Here is a 15,169-nt window from a genome sequence, read left to right as displayed (position 1 = left end):
CAGGACTGCAGGCAGCTGGAGAGGGGAAGCCCCAGGCCCTCCCCACAGCCGCAAGGGAAGGACTGCGGGAACGTGTCCCCTGCACCGGCACACAGGCCTCGGCAGAGACGCCTGTTGTAACCTACATCTGAAAATGGTGCCAGAATGGCCAAGCAAAGACACTCCCTTGCCTCAGGCCATCTCCAGAGACGCTCACACGCCTTCAGTCATTCCTTCTCTTCTCGTCAGCACGCACCAGAAATTGCCTAGGAAACCCTTTGTTATCTCCTCCCCAGCACACTTCCCCATGAAAAAGGGGAACAGACAGGCAGGGCTGCTGTGGTGATCACAGCTCAGGATCCTGCTGTCTTGCCAGACAAGCAAAGTGCCTGGCTCGCTCTACGCAGTGACAGTGGGGCAGGACAGCAGTTCAGCTCTCTTCCTTGCTGCCCTAGTGTTGGACCCTGCAGCCCCGGCCGAAGCCGCTGGGACCAAGAGCAAACTGCAGTGCTCAAGTCTGCCCGCTCCTACCTGGCATGACTGTCTTCTCGCAGGCAATGCATTTGGAGGAGAACTCGCTGCAGTAGCAGTCATTGCACAGCAGCTCCTCGCCTTGGCAGGTGAACGGCTCGTCGGCCAGAGAACGGTCACAGCGGAAGCAACGAAAGCAGTGCTCGTGGTAATGGCGATCCTCATAGTACAGCTCCTGGGGAGGACAGCCGAGATGAGGAGGGACCGATCGCCCCAGGGAACCGCCCTGCCCTCCCGCACGGCCCCATACTCACTCGGCAGTCATGGCCGATCAGCTCTTTGCACTCATCGCAGGTGTTGGCAAAGTGGGCATCGTAGCAGGGGATGCAGTACGGGCCATTGTCCATCTGGATGTACTTGCGCCCATACAAGGACTCCTTGCAGTTATCGCAGTCAAAGCACTCTGTCATGGTGCCAGTCTGAGGGCCTCCTTCACCTGCTGAGAGACCAGCGGAGGTGCTGGGTCAGTATCAGCTTACGCTGCCTGAGATGTCCCAGCACAGCCCTGCCATCTCCAGAGGGCAAGGACCGCGAATCCCTGCGCTGAGCCAACACACAGCCGCTCTCAGGACAGGACACAGACCTGAGCTGCTGCACCTGCTCTGTGGCCGTACACACTTCCAAAAAAGCCTGCACACATTCAGGGCCTGGGATGAATCAGGATTGTACTCAAGTTCAACTCAGGCACCACTCAGAGAAATCTAGACACATAAGCACGCAGTTGAGCTTCTTACTGTCTGCCTCCTGCAGCAAAGCATAAATGATGACCAAAAGAGACTTTTTTTTTTGCATGAAAAGTTTTGATTTGGAACCCAAAACAGGACCGTACACACGCTGTGTGAGTGTGCATCCACTGACACACCAGAAGGCCAGCCACCTTGAGGGAGATCTGTCTACCAAGCAGCACTTCAGAGACCCCCGCTCAGCCGCCAGCACGGAGCTGGGCCAACGGCAAGATTCCTCTTGCTGGCCTGTGAGCTGATGCTCTGCCTGATGGGGCTGTCAACCTTTCAAATTCTGGAACTTCTCCAGAACTTTAAAGCAGACACTCCACAGGGAAGCAGAAATCAGGCACCCCACACTGTGCCCAGCTATGAAGCTGCATCCCAGCAAACCGTTTTGCACATATTGCTCCAACTACACTCTTCGGGGAGAAAGTGTTGGGGAAGGCGAGTGTTTTAAAAACAAGAGAGGTGTTGGGGGCTTGCACGCAGGAATCAGACATCTCTCATTGTCTCCCTCTCAGACAAAAGGTTTGTGGAAGTATTTTGCTTTCCTTGGAGTGCTAATTCCAGAACAAGAGTATCTTCCTTCTGTTTGGTTTAACCTCGTTATTCCTAAATATGGAGTTTTCCACTTGCAAAATCACACCCTTCTTTAATACAGGTTGCTATCAAGTGTAGACAAGCCCAGGGAATTACATCTGAGCAGTCAGCTGCAGAGCACTGCACACTGCAGTTTTCTTCATGAACCCACCCACTTTAGAAAGAGCTATTATGGCTCAATCTACGGTTTATCATTTAGTGGGGCAGGGAGCTCACCGCCAGCCTCTCGCCTCCCTCGTCCCGGCGCAGCGGCCATCTCCCTTACGCTGGGAGGCAGCCTCCAGGGCAGGAGCCGATGCAGACAGCTCTGACTCACGGCAGCGAGCTCCCCAGGGCTATTCTTGGCCAAGCCACACAGCTCCCAGCTGTTGTCAAGACTGGTATGTGCCGATAGGACTGCCGGTGAATAAATCTAGTATTCCCACATGGCTACGTGACCAACAGAGGAGGAACAAAGTCCCTTTTCAGAGGCTCTCGTTCCCCAGCTGCTGCCCCGGCCATCGCCCGCTCCCCTGACCGCTCCGTGCCCTCCAGGGCGGCAGGCTGGTGCACGTGGCTGTGGCCGCAGCAGCAGCTCCACGGCGTGCCCCTGCGAGCAGCGTGGGCTTGGGGCCGCTGCTCCACCAAGCCCGTCCTCCAGAGCCCCAACGCCCCAACCGGCAGCCCCAGACTCACTGCCCCGTGGAACAAGGCAGCCCCGGGAGGGCAATTTCCAGTCTGTTACTGGAGACGGGGCAGGTGCTGGGGGGGGTTTGCACAGGGGAGCCAGAAGGGTGCCAGGGCACCAAACTGGACCCGCTGCCCCAGTTCTGCCCCCAGGCTGGTTCAGCCCCCCCCACACCCCCTCCCTCTGGGGCACCCAGCGAGGTGGTTGCCCGGTCAGGCAGCAGCTCCCGTGCCCCGGCACCCCGCACGGCTCCCGGCTGCTTCTCACCCACCGCCGCCTCCTCTGCCACCCCACTTGCCTTCACTCCCTGAAGCCACCCGGGACCTTTCTCTCTGGCAAAGATTGAAAATCAAATTAATAAGCCTCCTCCTCCCAGCCTTGTTGAAGGGAACTTTCCAAGGTGTGTCTGTAATAAAAGGGCCTCTAATGAGCACTCCTACCCTGGGAGCTGCCATGTTTGCTCAACGGGCTGCGCTTTATCTCTGTGGTCCTGTAATGTGGGGTCAGAGGACGTCAGAAGATGCAAGGGAAGGAAACACAACTTGATGGGAGAAGCCTTGGGTTCTACTGGTGACACGGACTCAGCCTCCCAAGCACTGCTGCGCCTGACCCTGACCCTGTCTCTCTGTGAGCCCTGGTCCCCATGCTCAAAACAAGGGACAGCATTTCCCCGGTGCAGGGGCAGGAGGTGGGCAGGACAAAACCCATCAAGGACTGCTGGGGCTCTCGCACCCCTGAACCATGAACCACCACGACGAGACAGGTGCTGCTGCCCCGAGCATGCGCTGTCCCCCAGCCCCACATGCACCCTTGGGACCTGGTGCCAACCAGGAAACCACAGGAGAGCTGCAGGGTGTGAGCACCAGGTCGACAGCAAGTGCTCAGGGCTGTGGCATGGCCAGAACAAGCCCTGCTCCCCTGGGGCAACTGAGCTATCACCGTGACCAAAACAAGGATTAAAAAAAGTGACAGGACAGGAACATTTCAGTCCTAAATGCCTCCAATCCCACCGAGGGCAGCTGGCACTCCTGAGCCCACCAGGATCCCCTGCTAGCCTTGTGCTGGCCGAAGCCCTGGGCCAGCGCTCACCAGCGATACCGGAGGCAGCACCAGTGGGTGCCCCACAGCGCTGCTTTCACCGCAGGGTGCGCCGTACAGAGCGACCGCAGAAGAGGAAGCAAAAAACCCATATAAACCCTCTGAAAACGATCTACCGAGGAAGACCCTAAAGCAGCGTGCCATGCTTGCCTCCGCTTTGAGTAGTTTCTCCCCAAAGTCTACCCATGTCTGTTGCACGCTGCGTGAGCCGAGCTCCTGCTCTCCAGGCTGCGGAGTCTGAGCAGGCTGGCAGATGCACAGGCTGCCAGCAGAGCAAGTCCCAAGATCGTCATGTGGCTGAGACTGCTATGAGAGCGTACAGGATGAGATTCCGTGCTGCCTTTTCCACGGAAAAAAGAGCAGGCCCAGGAAGTTTGCTCAGGGTTATTTGCATTAGATAAGCTGTTTGCTCTCTTTGTTCTGGTCTCGCATGCGCTGCTGGGCAGGGGTGTCAAAGCCCTGTGCAACACCAAAGCAAACTCTGCATCTTCACCCCTGAGGACACGGCACTGCCAGAGACCAAGTTCATAGAGAAGAGGAAGGTGGGACAAAAGAAATAGAGTAAAAGAAATAGTACAAAAGTCCACAATTCTTACTGCAGTTGTAATGAGGAACCTGGAAATTGCCTCCATTCATGAAGAAAAGAGGTGGAGTTTTAAAATGCCTTTAAAAAAACCTTTAATCGAGGCTCAGATTTAGAAGGCACGATATAGGCAGTCACTATGCGTGCTAATTAGTACGTGCTCATACTCTGCGGCTGCATCACCCTGTAAACATTAGCTGTGTGCTAGGCTGATGTAAGTAACACCTTCAAATACTAACCAAAGTGTTGCCCTAAAATGATGGGATCCCAGTTGCAAAGAGACTGCTTGCTTGCCCGTTAGCAGATGCCTGCGGTCCCTGTGGGACAAGATCTACTGGAGCAGGTCCCTTGTACATGGGGACAGCGGAGCTGGATGTAGGGTATTCTCTCAGCTGTCTTGCTGGCTGTCTGAAGGCAAAAATAAACAACAGATATATGCCTGCCAGCTGCCTACCCTTTCCCTTTGACAGATATAGTCGTCCTCATGGAGGAAAGGAAGTTCAGTTCCTCTTCTGTGCCCGTGAACAAACTGCTTTGGGAACAAGAGCTCCTCTCACAAACAACATTTAAAGTGCTCCAGGATGCAAATCTGATCAGTCTGGAACAGAGCTCAGAATAGCTTCACGTATGAGAAAGGTCAGCAATTTGTCAAGGACGCACAGCAGAGTCCACTTTCTAATTAGAGAGTAACATGCACCTAACACCACCCCGGTGTCACTGTCCGCAGCAACACAGCAGCTGGCTTAGCAACAGCCCCAGGAGATTATTACATTAATTTTAGTGTCTGTAAACTGGGGACCTATTATGCAAAGCAGGCAGTACAGACTGTCCAGGGCCAGGCTTTCTGCTACATGCAATCACTTCAGAGTTTAATCAGCCTTTTGAGACGATGCCTGCTACGATGTCCTTCAGCAAGAGGTCTCATGTATATGGTGAACCTATAACCCTGTGTAACTTCACACCAGTTTGTTGTTCGTTGTCAGGTCACAAGCTGCTCCACAAAGTGATCCTAGAGCAACCCATAAGGCTATTCCTAGGGAAACACTTAATCTTCCCAGGACACAGGAATAGACCTGCCTTTGTCTGTCAGGTTCCTGCCTATTCTCATCTTCCCTGGGCTGCTCTGAGCACAGCTTGTGCAGTTGCAGTTCACACCTAAACAGATACGCAGAAGAGAAAGCACAGCCTCACTGGGACAGGCGAACATTCCCCATGTAAGGATGAAACCATCCAGGGACAAGGCTTTGGAAGATGGTCCTCAACGCGCTCCAAGGTCAGAGGAGGAGAACGCTTTTTGTTCCTGTTGGCTTTCCAGAACCATTATGGGTCCTGGAATCTGCGTGAAATTGTTTCTGCCTGCTGCCGACCCTAAAAGGGAAACCAGCTGCTTGCTCCGAGGACCAGCTCCAGCCCCGCTGTTAGGCTGGGAACATTTTCAGTCCACGTTTCCTGACACTGCTTCTGCGGATCCACTCAGGGTCACCACGCGCCCCAGGCAGGGGCTGGCACGGCCAGCCCAGGCTCTCCAGGGATGGTGGGGGCCAGCTCGCTGGGGCGCTGCACGGGTTTCTCTGCACCTCCTCACGCTGCTGCCTCTGTCTGCACCCTCTTGCTCTGCTCCCAAACCCACGAGCGCAGCTGTAGACCTGGCACAGCGGGAACAACATCCCCCAGCTGCTGTTAAAGGAGACCCTGCTTTTGGGTGAGAGGCTGGAGGCACCTTGCCAGGAAGGTGCCGAGTGTTTCATCAGGGTAAGCCAGCCAGACCCCGCCTGCACGGAGCACCCTCAGGAGCGGTGTTGCATCAAGCCTTCACCCGCCTGCTCGTAGCACCACTGAGTCACTTCCTGCCCTCAGATCTCGCCTCCCAGCTGCCTTCCAGCCTGAGCCTCCCCACGGACAGCTCGGAAATCTCAAGCATGAAGGGATGCTCCGGAGGGGGAGCTCTGGCATTGCGAGGAGCAGAGTCCTCATAGGGACCACCAGCACAGCCGTGGGCCTCACCTGGCAGCTCCCCCATCACCAACACAATGGGAGGACGCTGCAGGTCATTTCTCCAACACATGATTTGGCTCCTACAGCCGGCCTTGGAGGAGGCGGCAGGAGACAAATGAATCAGCTGGGTGTAAGGCTACACAGCCCCCCACCTGCACCACGGGGATGTTGCACTTACGTGCGTGCATATACTGAGCTCTGCCAAGCAAGCTGCACCACAGTTGTTTCCCCAAGCACAGGCGGACCAGCCTCCTGCCGAGAGCAGTCATGGGCATGGGTTCATAGACCTTTTTCTTCTAGTACTAAATTCCTCATTCTTTCTCCTAAGATAAGGAAACATAAACCAAAATTTTTCCTATGTGAAAGGAAAACCTGCTGCTAATAAGTCAGGTTCTCACAAAGCAGCATCCCCATACAAGGTAATGGGACAAAGCTCTGAGCCAGTATTTGTGCACACTGGGACTTTTGTCCCTTCTCTACCCTTTAAAGAAAGAATCTCTTTTTAATGAGGCCGCAGTTGCAGGGGAGTCCAATTTTCCATGTTACAGTGGAAAACCAGGCGTGTTTGCCTATCTGAGATTCAAATTGTAATTTCTTGTGGCCAAGACCTCACTTTGCATTTGGCTTTCAGCTACTTCTGTCCCTTTCCTCCCCACATCCTTCCTATTCCAGCAGGTCCCCTGAATCCAGCTGTGAGCTGAAGCATCCACAGGGTGAGCATGAAGATACATGGTTTGGAGGAAGAAAACCAGGAGCTTTATCCAAACACCACCGATAAGAAATGCCAGGCTTCCCATGGGTGCCCATCTTCACTGTGTCTGCCCACTGTCCAAAACCCCAATAGGACAGCAGAGTGCAGGCTGACAAGGAGAAAGGCAACAGACAATTCAGCTCTTGCTCTAAGCTTATTTTCTTCGGGGAAAGTTAATTCTACCAGGGTCAGAGAAAGAAGCTTAGGAGCCCCTATTATGCATCCATGAAAATAAAAACTGTGTCCAGGAAGAAAGGAGGGAACAATTTCAGAGTTAAAAATTTATTACTGAACACCTGTAAGGGTTAATTAACTATTTCAGGTTCCTACCCTTTCAGAGAGCAGCTTGGAACAAGGACACAGCCAACAGCAGCAGAGCAAGTAGCCTGTGCCATTCTGCTGACATTAAAATGGAATGTTTGCTCAAGAGATCAGCTGTTAATCTTATGCAAAATGTATACTAAGTAAGCAAATTCTGCACACTCAGCAGGAAGTCAGGAATTGAAACCATTTGGGCAGTTTGGACCTGTCATGATTCAAACAGACCACTTAACTGAAGGAGGAAGTCCAAGAGCAGTGGAGTAAGATATGACCACATCAGAAACCTCCCCCAGCCAAATGAAGTCCCTTTTACCAGATGGTTAAGAAACCTGCAGCTTAAAAACACGCCAGAAGAGATTCTAGCCAGTCTCTGAAGAGGCTTGGGAGAGGAGAGAGGCAGCCTGGCCCAAGCTCCACATCGCAGGTACCTTCCCCTGCCACGTACAACGCTGGCCAAGCAGGAGCCTGCTGGCAGCCGTAGCCTGCACCAAGCAAGTCTGCTACTGAAACTCGTAACTGGCTGTAGGGCAGCAGCTGCAGACATGGCCAGGGTGACCATAATAGGAAGAAAGATGCTGGAGCCAAGTTTCGGGGCTTCGGTGTGATCAGAGGAGCGGGAGTCACGGTCCAGGGAAACGGCTGCTCGTACCAATTCTTAAAGAGGAGCAAAGAACAAGCGTGCAACTGCTTTCTGAACTCTGGCTCCCTTCTCCTCTCAAGACCGTTAGTCATCCCATTTAAGAGAGAAGGATCCGCTCCCATTCAATTATGGTAACAGTGGTATCAAAAACGCTGGAGTGCACACTGAAAGCGAGTGCGTGCAATCTTCAGGCTTTCCTCGTTTGTGACGGCCAGCGGGCATAACACCAGCCCAGCAGCAGCACTTCCAGTGCCGTTGCATTGGACTGCGCCCGTCAGCTCACACTACATCCCCAACATGGGAACACACACAATTCCCATCTGCCTGTGGCATCTCAGCCTCAACAGCGCTCGCAAAAACGCCATCAGCTAGTGGGTGCTTGACAAATCACATTGTGAGAGTCTGCCAATGTCAAATCCACGAATTCCCTTCGTTTTCCTCTATCAAAGAGAAAAATCGAGCAACCTGGTCTAGTGGAGGGTGTCTCTGCCCATGGCAGGGGGGCTGGAACTAGGTGATCATTAAGGTCCCTTCCAACCCAAACCTATGTTTCTATGATGAAATTGGGCAAGAATGAGGAACTTGTTGCTTATGCAGGGCTGAATAGGCCTTTCAGACATACTGAGCAGATGGTACCTTAACCATCACCCTACTGGCAACAAATAGTAATGCAAGAACACAAACCCTAAAGATAGTCACCAACCATAGAAAACAAATTAACGGGCCGCGGCTGGCCTCCAGGCCCCAGGTTTCACAACAGCTCTAGGCAGAAGCTGATTCGGACAGTGAAATGGCCATTGCTTAGAAGTGGTATAACTCCCTGCAAACCTTCTTTTGCCCGTGCCATTATGAAGCGATGGACAAGAAAAGGTGGTGGGAAGGGATCGTAACTGGATGAGGTTTCGTCAAGAAAGTCATGAAGACAGCACGTATGAAACTATATGAAACTACACATTCATATATACGGTGCTTCATGTTACCTGCCTGTTGCAGCATATATTTTCTTGTTCTGTGTGCTACAGTCTTGTAACACCACATATGACTGCAATTACAGCCTCGCATGAGGAGCGGGGCCCCCTGCGTGCAGTCAGTATTCTCCAGAAACAAACACACGCCAACAAAGATCAAATGGAAAAACACATCCATGCCCCAAACTCAAAAGACAGAACTCTGCTGCACAGAGCTTGTGATGTCCTAAACCTTCCAAATGCAGAAACCCAGTGAGATCTTTATAACGGCTAATTACAGTCCCGAAGAATAAGCATATTGTGAGGATTATAATCTAGCAATTAAAGTTTAATTTTGGATTGAATTGATTTATGCCCATGTAATCCAAAATTGACCCAGAGCCATATAAATGCCTAACTGCTTATCCAACTGCACAAACCCAGGACTCCGGCAATAAAGTTTCAAAATCTCTTCGCCCCATGAAATAAAGGTCATATCCAGTACACTAGAATTCGAACATGAAAGCATGACAGGAAATGACTAACTGCACACTGAGGCCAATTTATCTTCATCTTAGATCTGCTCAGGACACAATAATCTTGCAATTCAAACAGACATCTCAGCCTATATGCAGAAAAAATAATCTGACTGCTCTAGTTGCTAATTCTTGGGGTCTGTGCCTCTCAGTACAGATATCACTGCAAAATAAAGGAATTCCGCTCTATTTCCCTAAAGTTCTCTTACAATTCTAGCCGTATGCTGTAGTTTTCACTTTTCTTTCCCTTAGAGGCAGGGTTTTTTTTTTTTTACATTGAGGATGAATCCTTTCTTATTTCTGAGGTGATACGTCATTTAAGTTAGTGTTTGCAAAGCTTTGTGTAGTCCCTGACTAAAATGTACTTATGAGATTATACCTGTATTTTGCACATAAAGGCAATCAAGGGGCTGCTTCGAGCTTGCTTCTGAACAAGCACACCCATGAGCTTGTGGACAGGCTGCGGGGGACGGCTGCAGTCACAGTGCACATGTTTTGTGCTCACATGCCAAAGAGCAAACCTGCATGGTCTGAGCCCAGTCCCTTATTAAAGGTCTTCTCCAGAAAGCCTGGCAGCTCTTTTGCTGATTAAGGCTCTGCTCAACTTCAGGTTTTGTTTTTTTTTTTTAATAAACAAACCAACTTTGACCTCCAGTAGCAGGAAAAGACATATAAACCAGACATGTTTTATTTAATGCATGCCTATTACTTAAAGGGCAAAGCAAATTTTTTCACCAAATTTGGTCAAAATATTCCATTTTTCCAAGTTGATTCTTTGTCTCCCAAACAGGAGCATCTGTAGTTGTTTTCTTGCGTATGAGCATATACACCGACTGAGACAGGTAACCTGCACGGTAACCCTGGCAGTTTTGTGCCTTTCAGGGCTCTCCTCCCACATGCAAAATGAGCAGAGCGAAGAGAAAGCCAGGAAGGTGACAGGGGAGACACTGCAACGACACCCGTGTGCCACACTGGCTCCTGCCCAGCGGCTTCTGTCCCACCGTCCCCATCACCAGCCCTGGGCCCCTCCACCTGTGCTGGCGAGTTGCTGGAGGCGAGGACAGGCTCCCTCCCTCTAAAGTACTTTTTACAGCTGCTGGTGTCCCTTGCGAGCAAAGGCAGTTACAGCTCTGTAGCCCGCAGCATGTGAGCAGCTTCTAAATCTGGGGAAGGACTGAACCCTGGCAAAGACAAGTTGTGTCAGGTTACCATCCCGAGGACTGCTTGCCTGTGGTCCGAAACAAAACTAAGATAATTTGTTGCCTGGGAGATGCTGTATGCACCAGCTGCAACCCTCCTGCAAGGACAGCATAGCTGAGCCCTCCAGAGCACGAGAAAGCACAGAACGGGGACAGACAGAGGCACGGGGACAGACAGGGGCGCGTTGACAGAGGAGGAGAACCTCTTCTTTTAGCCAATGGAGAAGTGAAACAAGTTTCCTTCTTCTGTGGCTGAAGATTTCTCTGCTGGGTGATCTCTACTATACAGAGCTGGCTATCTTCAAACCAGTCTCCTTGTTACAGCGTTTCTCATCGGCACCTTTAAAAATTACTCTTAAATACTGCACATTTTAAATAATAGAAGCCATCAGTTGCAATTGTCACATATTTTACATCAAATCTCGAAGAAAAAACTGCTTGCAAAGACTAAAAAGAAATTTGCAAGACGCAACATGCTTTCCAATTTCTGCCATGCTGTGCTGCCGTACTTTAAGATAGAGTCTTTGCTGGTCCCTATGAAAGGGGAAAACTGGTGCCACATCCAAAAGACTGAGTGGAAACAGCTATTGCAAGGGGCACAAATCCTCACAAAATTTATGAGTGCCTTTATATCACGCAGCTACCCATTGAGTTTCCAACACCTATGCCCCTGCCCAATGGATGTGTCTCTCTCAGGACTAGTGCTGCTGCTCACCACACTGGCAGCTCTTCAGTCTGGGCAACGCGTAGCACCGCTGCTGGCAGGCAGCACGGTAAAGCACACGTGCTGACTGTGCCTAAAAACTCATAAAGAGAGGAAAACTGCTCATTTACAGAAAGAAAACAAAACAAAAGAACGGAAAAGAATTAACAGTATTAGAGAACCCCTGATCCAGCTCTGTGACTCATTTACAGAATTATAGAATCCCAGACTGGTTTGGGTTGGAAGGGACCTCAAAGACCATCTAGTTCCAAATCCCCTGCCATGGGCAGGGACACCCTCCACTAGCCCAGGTTGCCCAAAGCCCCATCCAACCTGGCCTTGACCATTGCCAGGGAACCAGGGCCAGCCACAGCTTCTCTGGGCATTCTTTCATTCAAGTCTGAGATTTACAAAGAAACCTACCATGAAACAGATTTGTCACAAATTAAAACGGAACCGAAAGATCATAATTTTAACTATCAGAGGCTCCTTCTCCTGAGGACTTTCAGGTAAAGACCAAGAAGAGTTGATGTTTCAGCCCCTAAGGCAGCAGAATATCAAGCAACGCCCCATTTCCTTGCTGCAGAGAAGATGCTCCACACTTGGTCACTGAAGGAGGCAACAGCAGCCTGCTCTGGGATGAGATTGAAAGATTTTCCAAAGCTGTTTTCATGCCCAGGCAGTTCGAGGATCATGAGCTTCCCTGCAACAAGACACCACCAATGCCTTAATAACCCTCCCTCCGGTTCCCCTAACTGACCAGAACAAAAATGCTTTATTTACAGACTATTTGTTCTAAATTGGCAAACCCCTGGAAACAAAAACTCAGACCAGGTCTCCGTTACCTTGCATCGCCGAACGTGATGGACCAGCGCAAGACCCAAGTCTCAGCGGCAGCAGCGCTGTCAGAAGCAGGGCGAGAGCAGCTCTCCCAGTGACTCACACCCCAGACAGTTACAGCAGGTGCAACCAGCAAGAGACTCTCACTAGTAAATCATCCCTTCGCTAGCAAAACACCCCAGTGCCTGCCCAGAAACAAAAGCAGTCACATCATAAACCAGAGGGTGACATCAGCACAGGGATTGCATTTCCTACAGAGGTTTAAATGTCATTACTTGTGACTGGAAATTGGACACTTAAAATTCAAGTTACTCTAAATTTTCATGAGAATTCCAATTTTGCGTAGATATATTTCGCTTCCAAACCCTTTCTATTTCTCAGTGTCACGACAGGGAAGAAAAAAAAAAAAAAAGAGAACAAGCAAAACTCCTAACAGAAAGTGAAAAGCTAATGAACATCATTCTTAACCTGATTTACCAAGCCAGGTGGCTAATGAAGTGAGCAGCAGGACTCATGGATTTCCACTGGAAAGGGTCAGTGTTATTCAAACAGCATGATTTTCTTGGGGCCCAGTTATTCAAAAATCTCTGGATTGCCCTCTTCCACTCCAAGTTCTGCTCTGCGTCTCCTTCCAAAATTAAAACTCAAAGCTATCAAGCATCTGAAAGTACTTACTTCATCATTCCTTAGTTGAGTCATTGTTTCACAGAGCATGAAGCATGATATAGCCTGTGCATATGGTCTGACACCTTCGCCAACCTGAAGTGCATTTGTGATTTTCCACACCCAGCTCTTCAGGCTCTCCAAAAGCAACTCATCCGAGGCTTCTATACAAGCGCAGCGGGCCAGATTTAGTCTTCCTGTGAGTTACACGATGTTTGCATAGGGCTGAGAAATACTAGAAATAAAACTTCTCTTGGCTGAGTTACATGCAATACACTCTGTACTTTTTGCTATTCACTATTACTCCACATATTCCAGAACCCTCCGAGTTAGACGTCACAGCAATTTTCTTGATATGAAGCGTTCACTGAGTTAAAGGTAGCCACTGAAATGCCTTAAACACTGACTATTCTATTTGAAAATTTTCATGTGCTGAGAAAAGAGGCAGAAAAGAATAACTAATCCACATTTAAGGACACAAACTAAAGATTAGTTTCTTTACTTGGAAAGCAGTTTACCTCCTTACCTCCCTACTGCAAATAACACAAATATATATGATGATCCAGTGCAAGGCCATAAATGCAACAGCGCTTAGTTTCCACAGATCTGACAGCCCGCACCTCTCATAGGATTGTTGTTTCCTCAATTCCCTAACAGCTGTCACCAGCAAAAACATTATTTACCCTCATAATACCTGCAGGGCAGGGAGTTATTTTATCTCCCTCCTGGGATTTGCACCTCAGAGGGTTTTGGCACAAGGCAAGCCTGGTAGAACTAAAAATGGAACCAAGATCCAAGTCCCTGTCCATCTTCTCCTTCTGAGATGCAGCACAGATCCCCATCAGCCTGGAAACTGTGACGCCTACTGATGCACATTATAGACCTACGTCCAAATAGATTCCACAAACTGAACTTTTTATGAGAAGCAGGGGGAAAAGGAAGGAAGAGAAAAGAGGACGTGATCTTTAAGGTCCCTTTCAACCCAAACCATTCTATGACAGACACAGTACTGTGCAGTTACAAGTACAGTTAATCCAGACTCCAGATCTTTCAACCAAGTAACCCCATGCCCTTGGCTAGTCACTCCTACTATTTAAACTTTGAGCTTTAAGAGTGAGCATGTTGATCTGGAAGAAGGAACTGGAGTAGCGCAGCACCAGGAGTTACGCACCAGTTCAAACCATGTTAGTTCTTAAGAACAGAAAAAGCCGTGTTTTCCTTAATGAGGGTAGTGGAATTCCAAGATGAGGTCAAAAGCCTGGCAAAAGTCAGCAGTTTAGGCTAGTACGTGGGATCATGATGCTGACAAAAGTAGTCCTTACACTCAGAGACAGTTCAGGATCTGCTTTTTTTGTTGCTGTTCTTTCTTCACCATCTTCACATCCTAAGGAATACCTAGGAATACTGCCATCACATGTGGATCTCAAGGAGGAATTTTTGTCTTCAACATGCTGAAGTTAGGCCTTTCAGATAGACATTTTATATTATTAAATTTCTTTTGTTTCATTAGAAGAGCCTTAAAAAACCAGACATTTTTTTCCCCAGCAGTACGGAGTTAGTATACACGCTATTTTAACAGAAAATGGCATGATCTGCAGCCACACAGGTCTGAAGTACAACAGAAATTGCCTAACCTCTGATACACTCACATGAGGGAAATCCTGTGGGCTTGGATCATTCAAGAAGTAAGGTTGCTTTACAGTTACAGGAACAACAGGTGTCTAGAATGGGCTCTAAACTGGTAAGATACAGTCTGAAAAATGAACTGCTAATTGTTTTTACAATTTGCATTTTATATTAAAAACCTCCCAAATACCTCAGGAGGCAGAGCTCAGCCTGGAAAGGATTTTTATGGTTACACTGTAAACCCACAGAAAGCAGGGATCTAGAACAGAAACAGTTCATTACAGCTAAAATACTGATCCTGGGTTCTTCCTGAAACAGCTGGGATTATTTCTCCAGTTAAGCAAATTCCTGTTACTGAAACCCACTCTGATATTTAAAGAAATTTGGAGAAGATGCTGAGTAGTCACTCTTCTTTCCAGATACCAAGACCAGAACTGTATTAATTGATGAATTTCTAAGTGAACACTTGAAATTTGGGTAAACAAATTCAAAATATCAAGGTCATATTTACATTCCAGGTAATAATTAAATATTTAGTATCTTGTGGTTCCAGTATTCTAGGTTTTTCTATGCACCAAAATATTTAGTCATGTAAAAACCATCTGTAGCAGCTGGAAGACATTCATTTGGCCTGCTAAGATTCATTAGTTTAAAAATACATAAATAATGTGTTCATTTTATTTCCAAAAAGCTAACACTGCTGCTTTCAGCTCTGTTAGGGTGCTTGGTGAATAATGCTTATGCAACATTCTCAGCAGGAGGGAT

At 49.1% G+C, this 15,169-nt stretch overlaps 1 protein-coding gene across 6 annotated transcripts in view; it reads right to left on the bottom strand.

Moving 5' to 3' along the window:
• The window catches only part of FHL3 (four and a half LIM domains 3), a 29,719-nt gene that overhangs the window by 3,894 nt on the left and 10,656 nt on the right, over positions 1–15,169 (bottom strand). For 2 of the 6 annotated variants that reach the window (XM_075773938.1, XM_075773941.1), the window contains exons 2-3: positions 765–949; positions 511–685 (exon numbers count right to left, since the gene is read on the bottom strand). In XM_075773938.1, the coding sequence (XP_075630053.1) occupies positions 511–685; positions 765–920 (331 nt within the window). In that variant the 5' untranslated portion in view covers positions 921–949. Of the gene's footprint in view, positions 1–510; positions 686–764; positions 950–1,093; positions 1,255–12,120; positions 12,294–15,169 lie in introns of those variants that run through there. The other 4 variants (XM_075773940.1, XM_075773942.1, XM_075773937.1 and 1 more) reach the window with 4 other exon arrangements.

The sequence above is a fragment of the Balearica regulorum genome, chromosome 22 (assembly GCF_011004875.1).
Source record: "Balearica regulorum gibbericeps isolate bBalReg1 chromosome 22, bBalReg1.pri, whole genome shotgun sequence".
Lineage (NCBI taxonomy): Eukaryota > Metazoa > Chordata > Aves > Gruiformes > Gruidae > Balearica > Balearica regulorum.
Note: the sequence above shows the minus strand (reverse complement) of the source record. Positions and strands in the feature narration are given on the sequence as shown.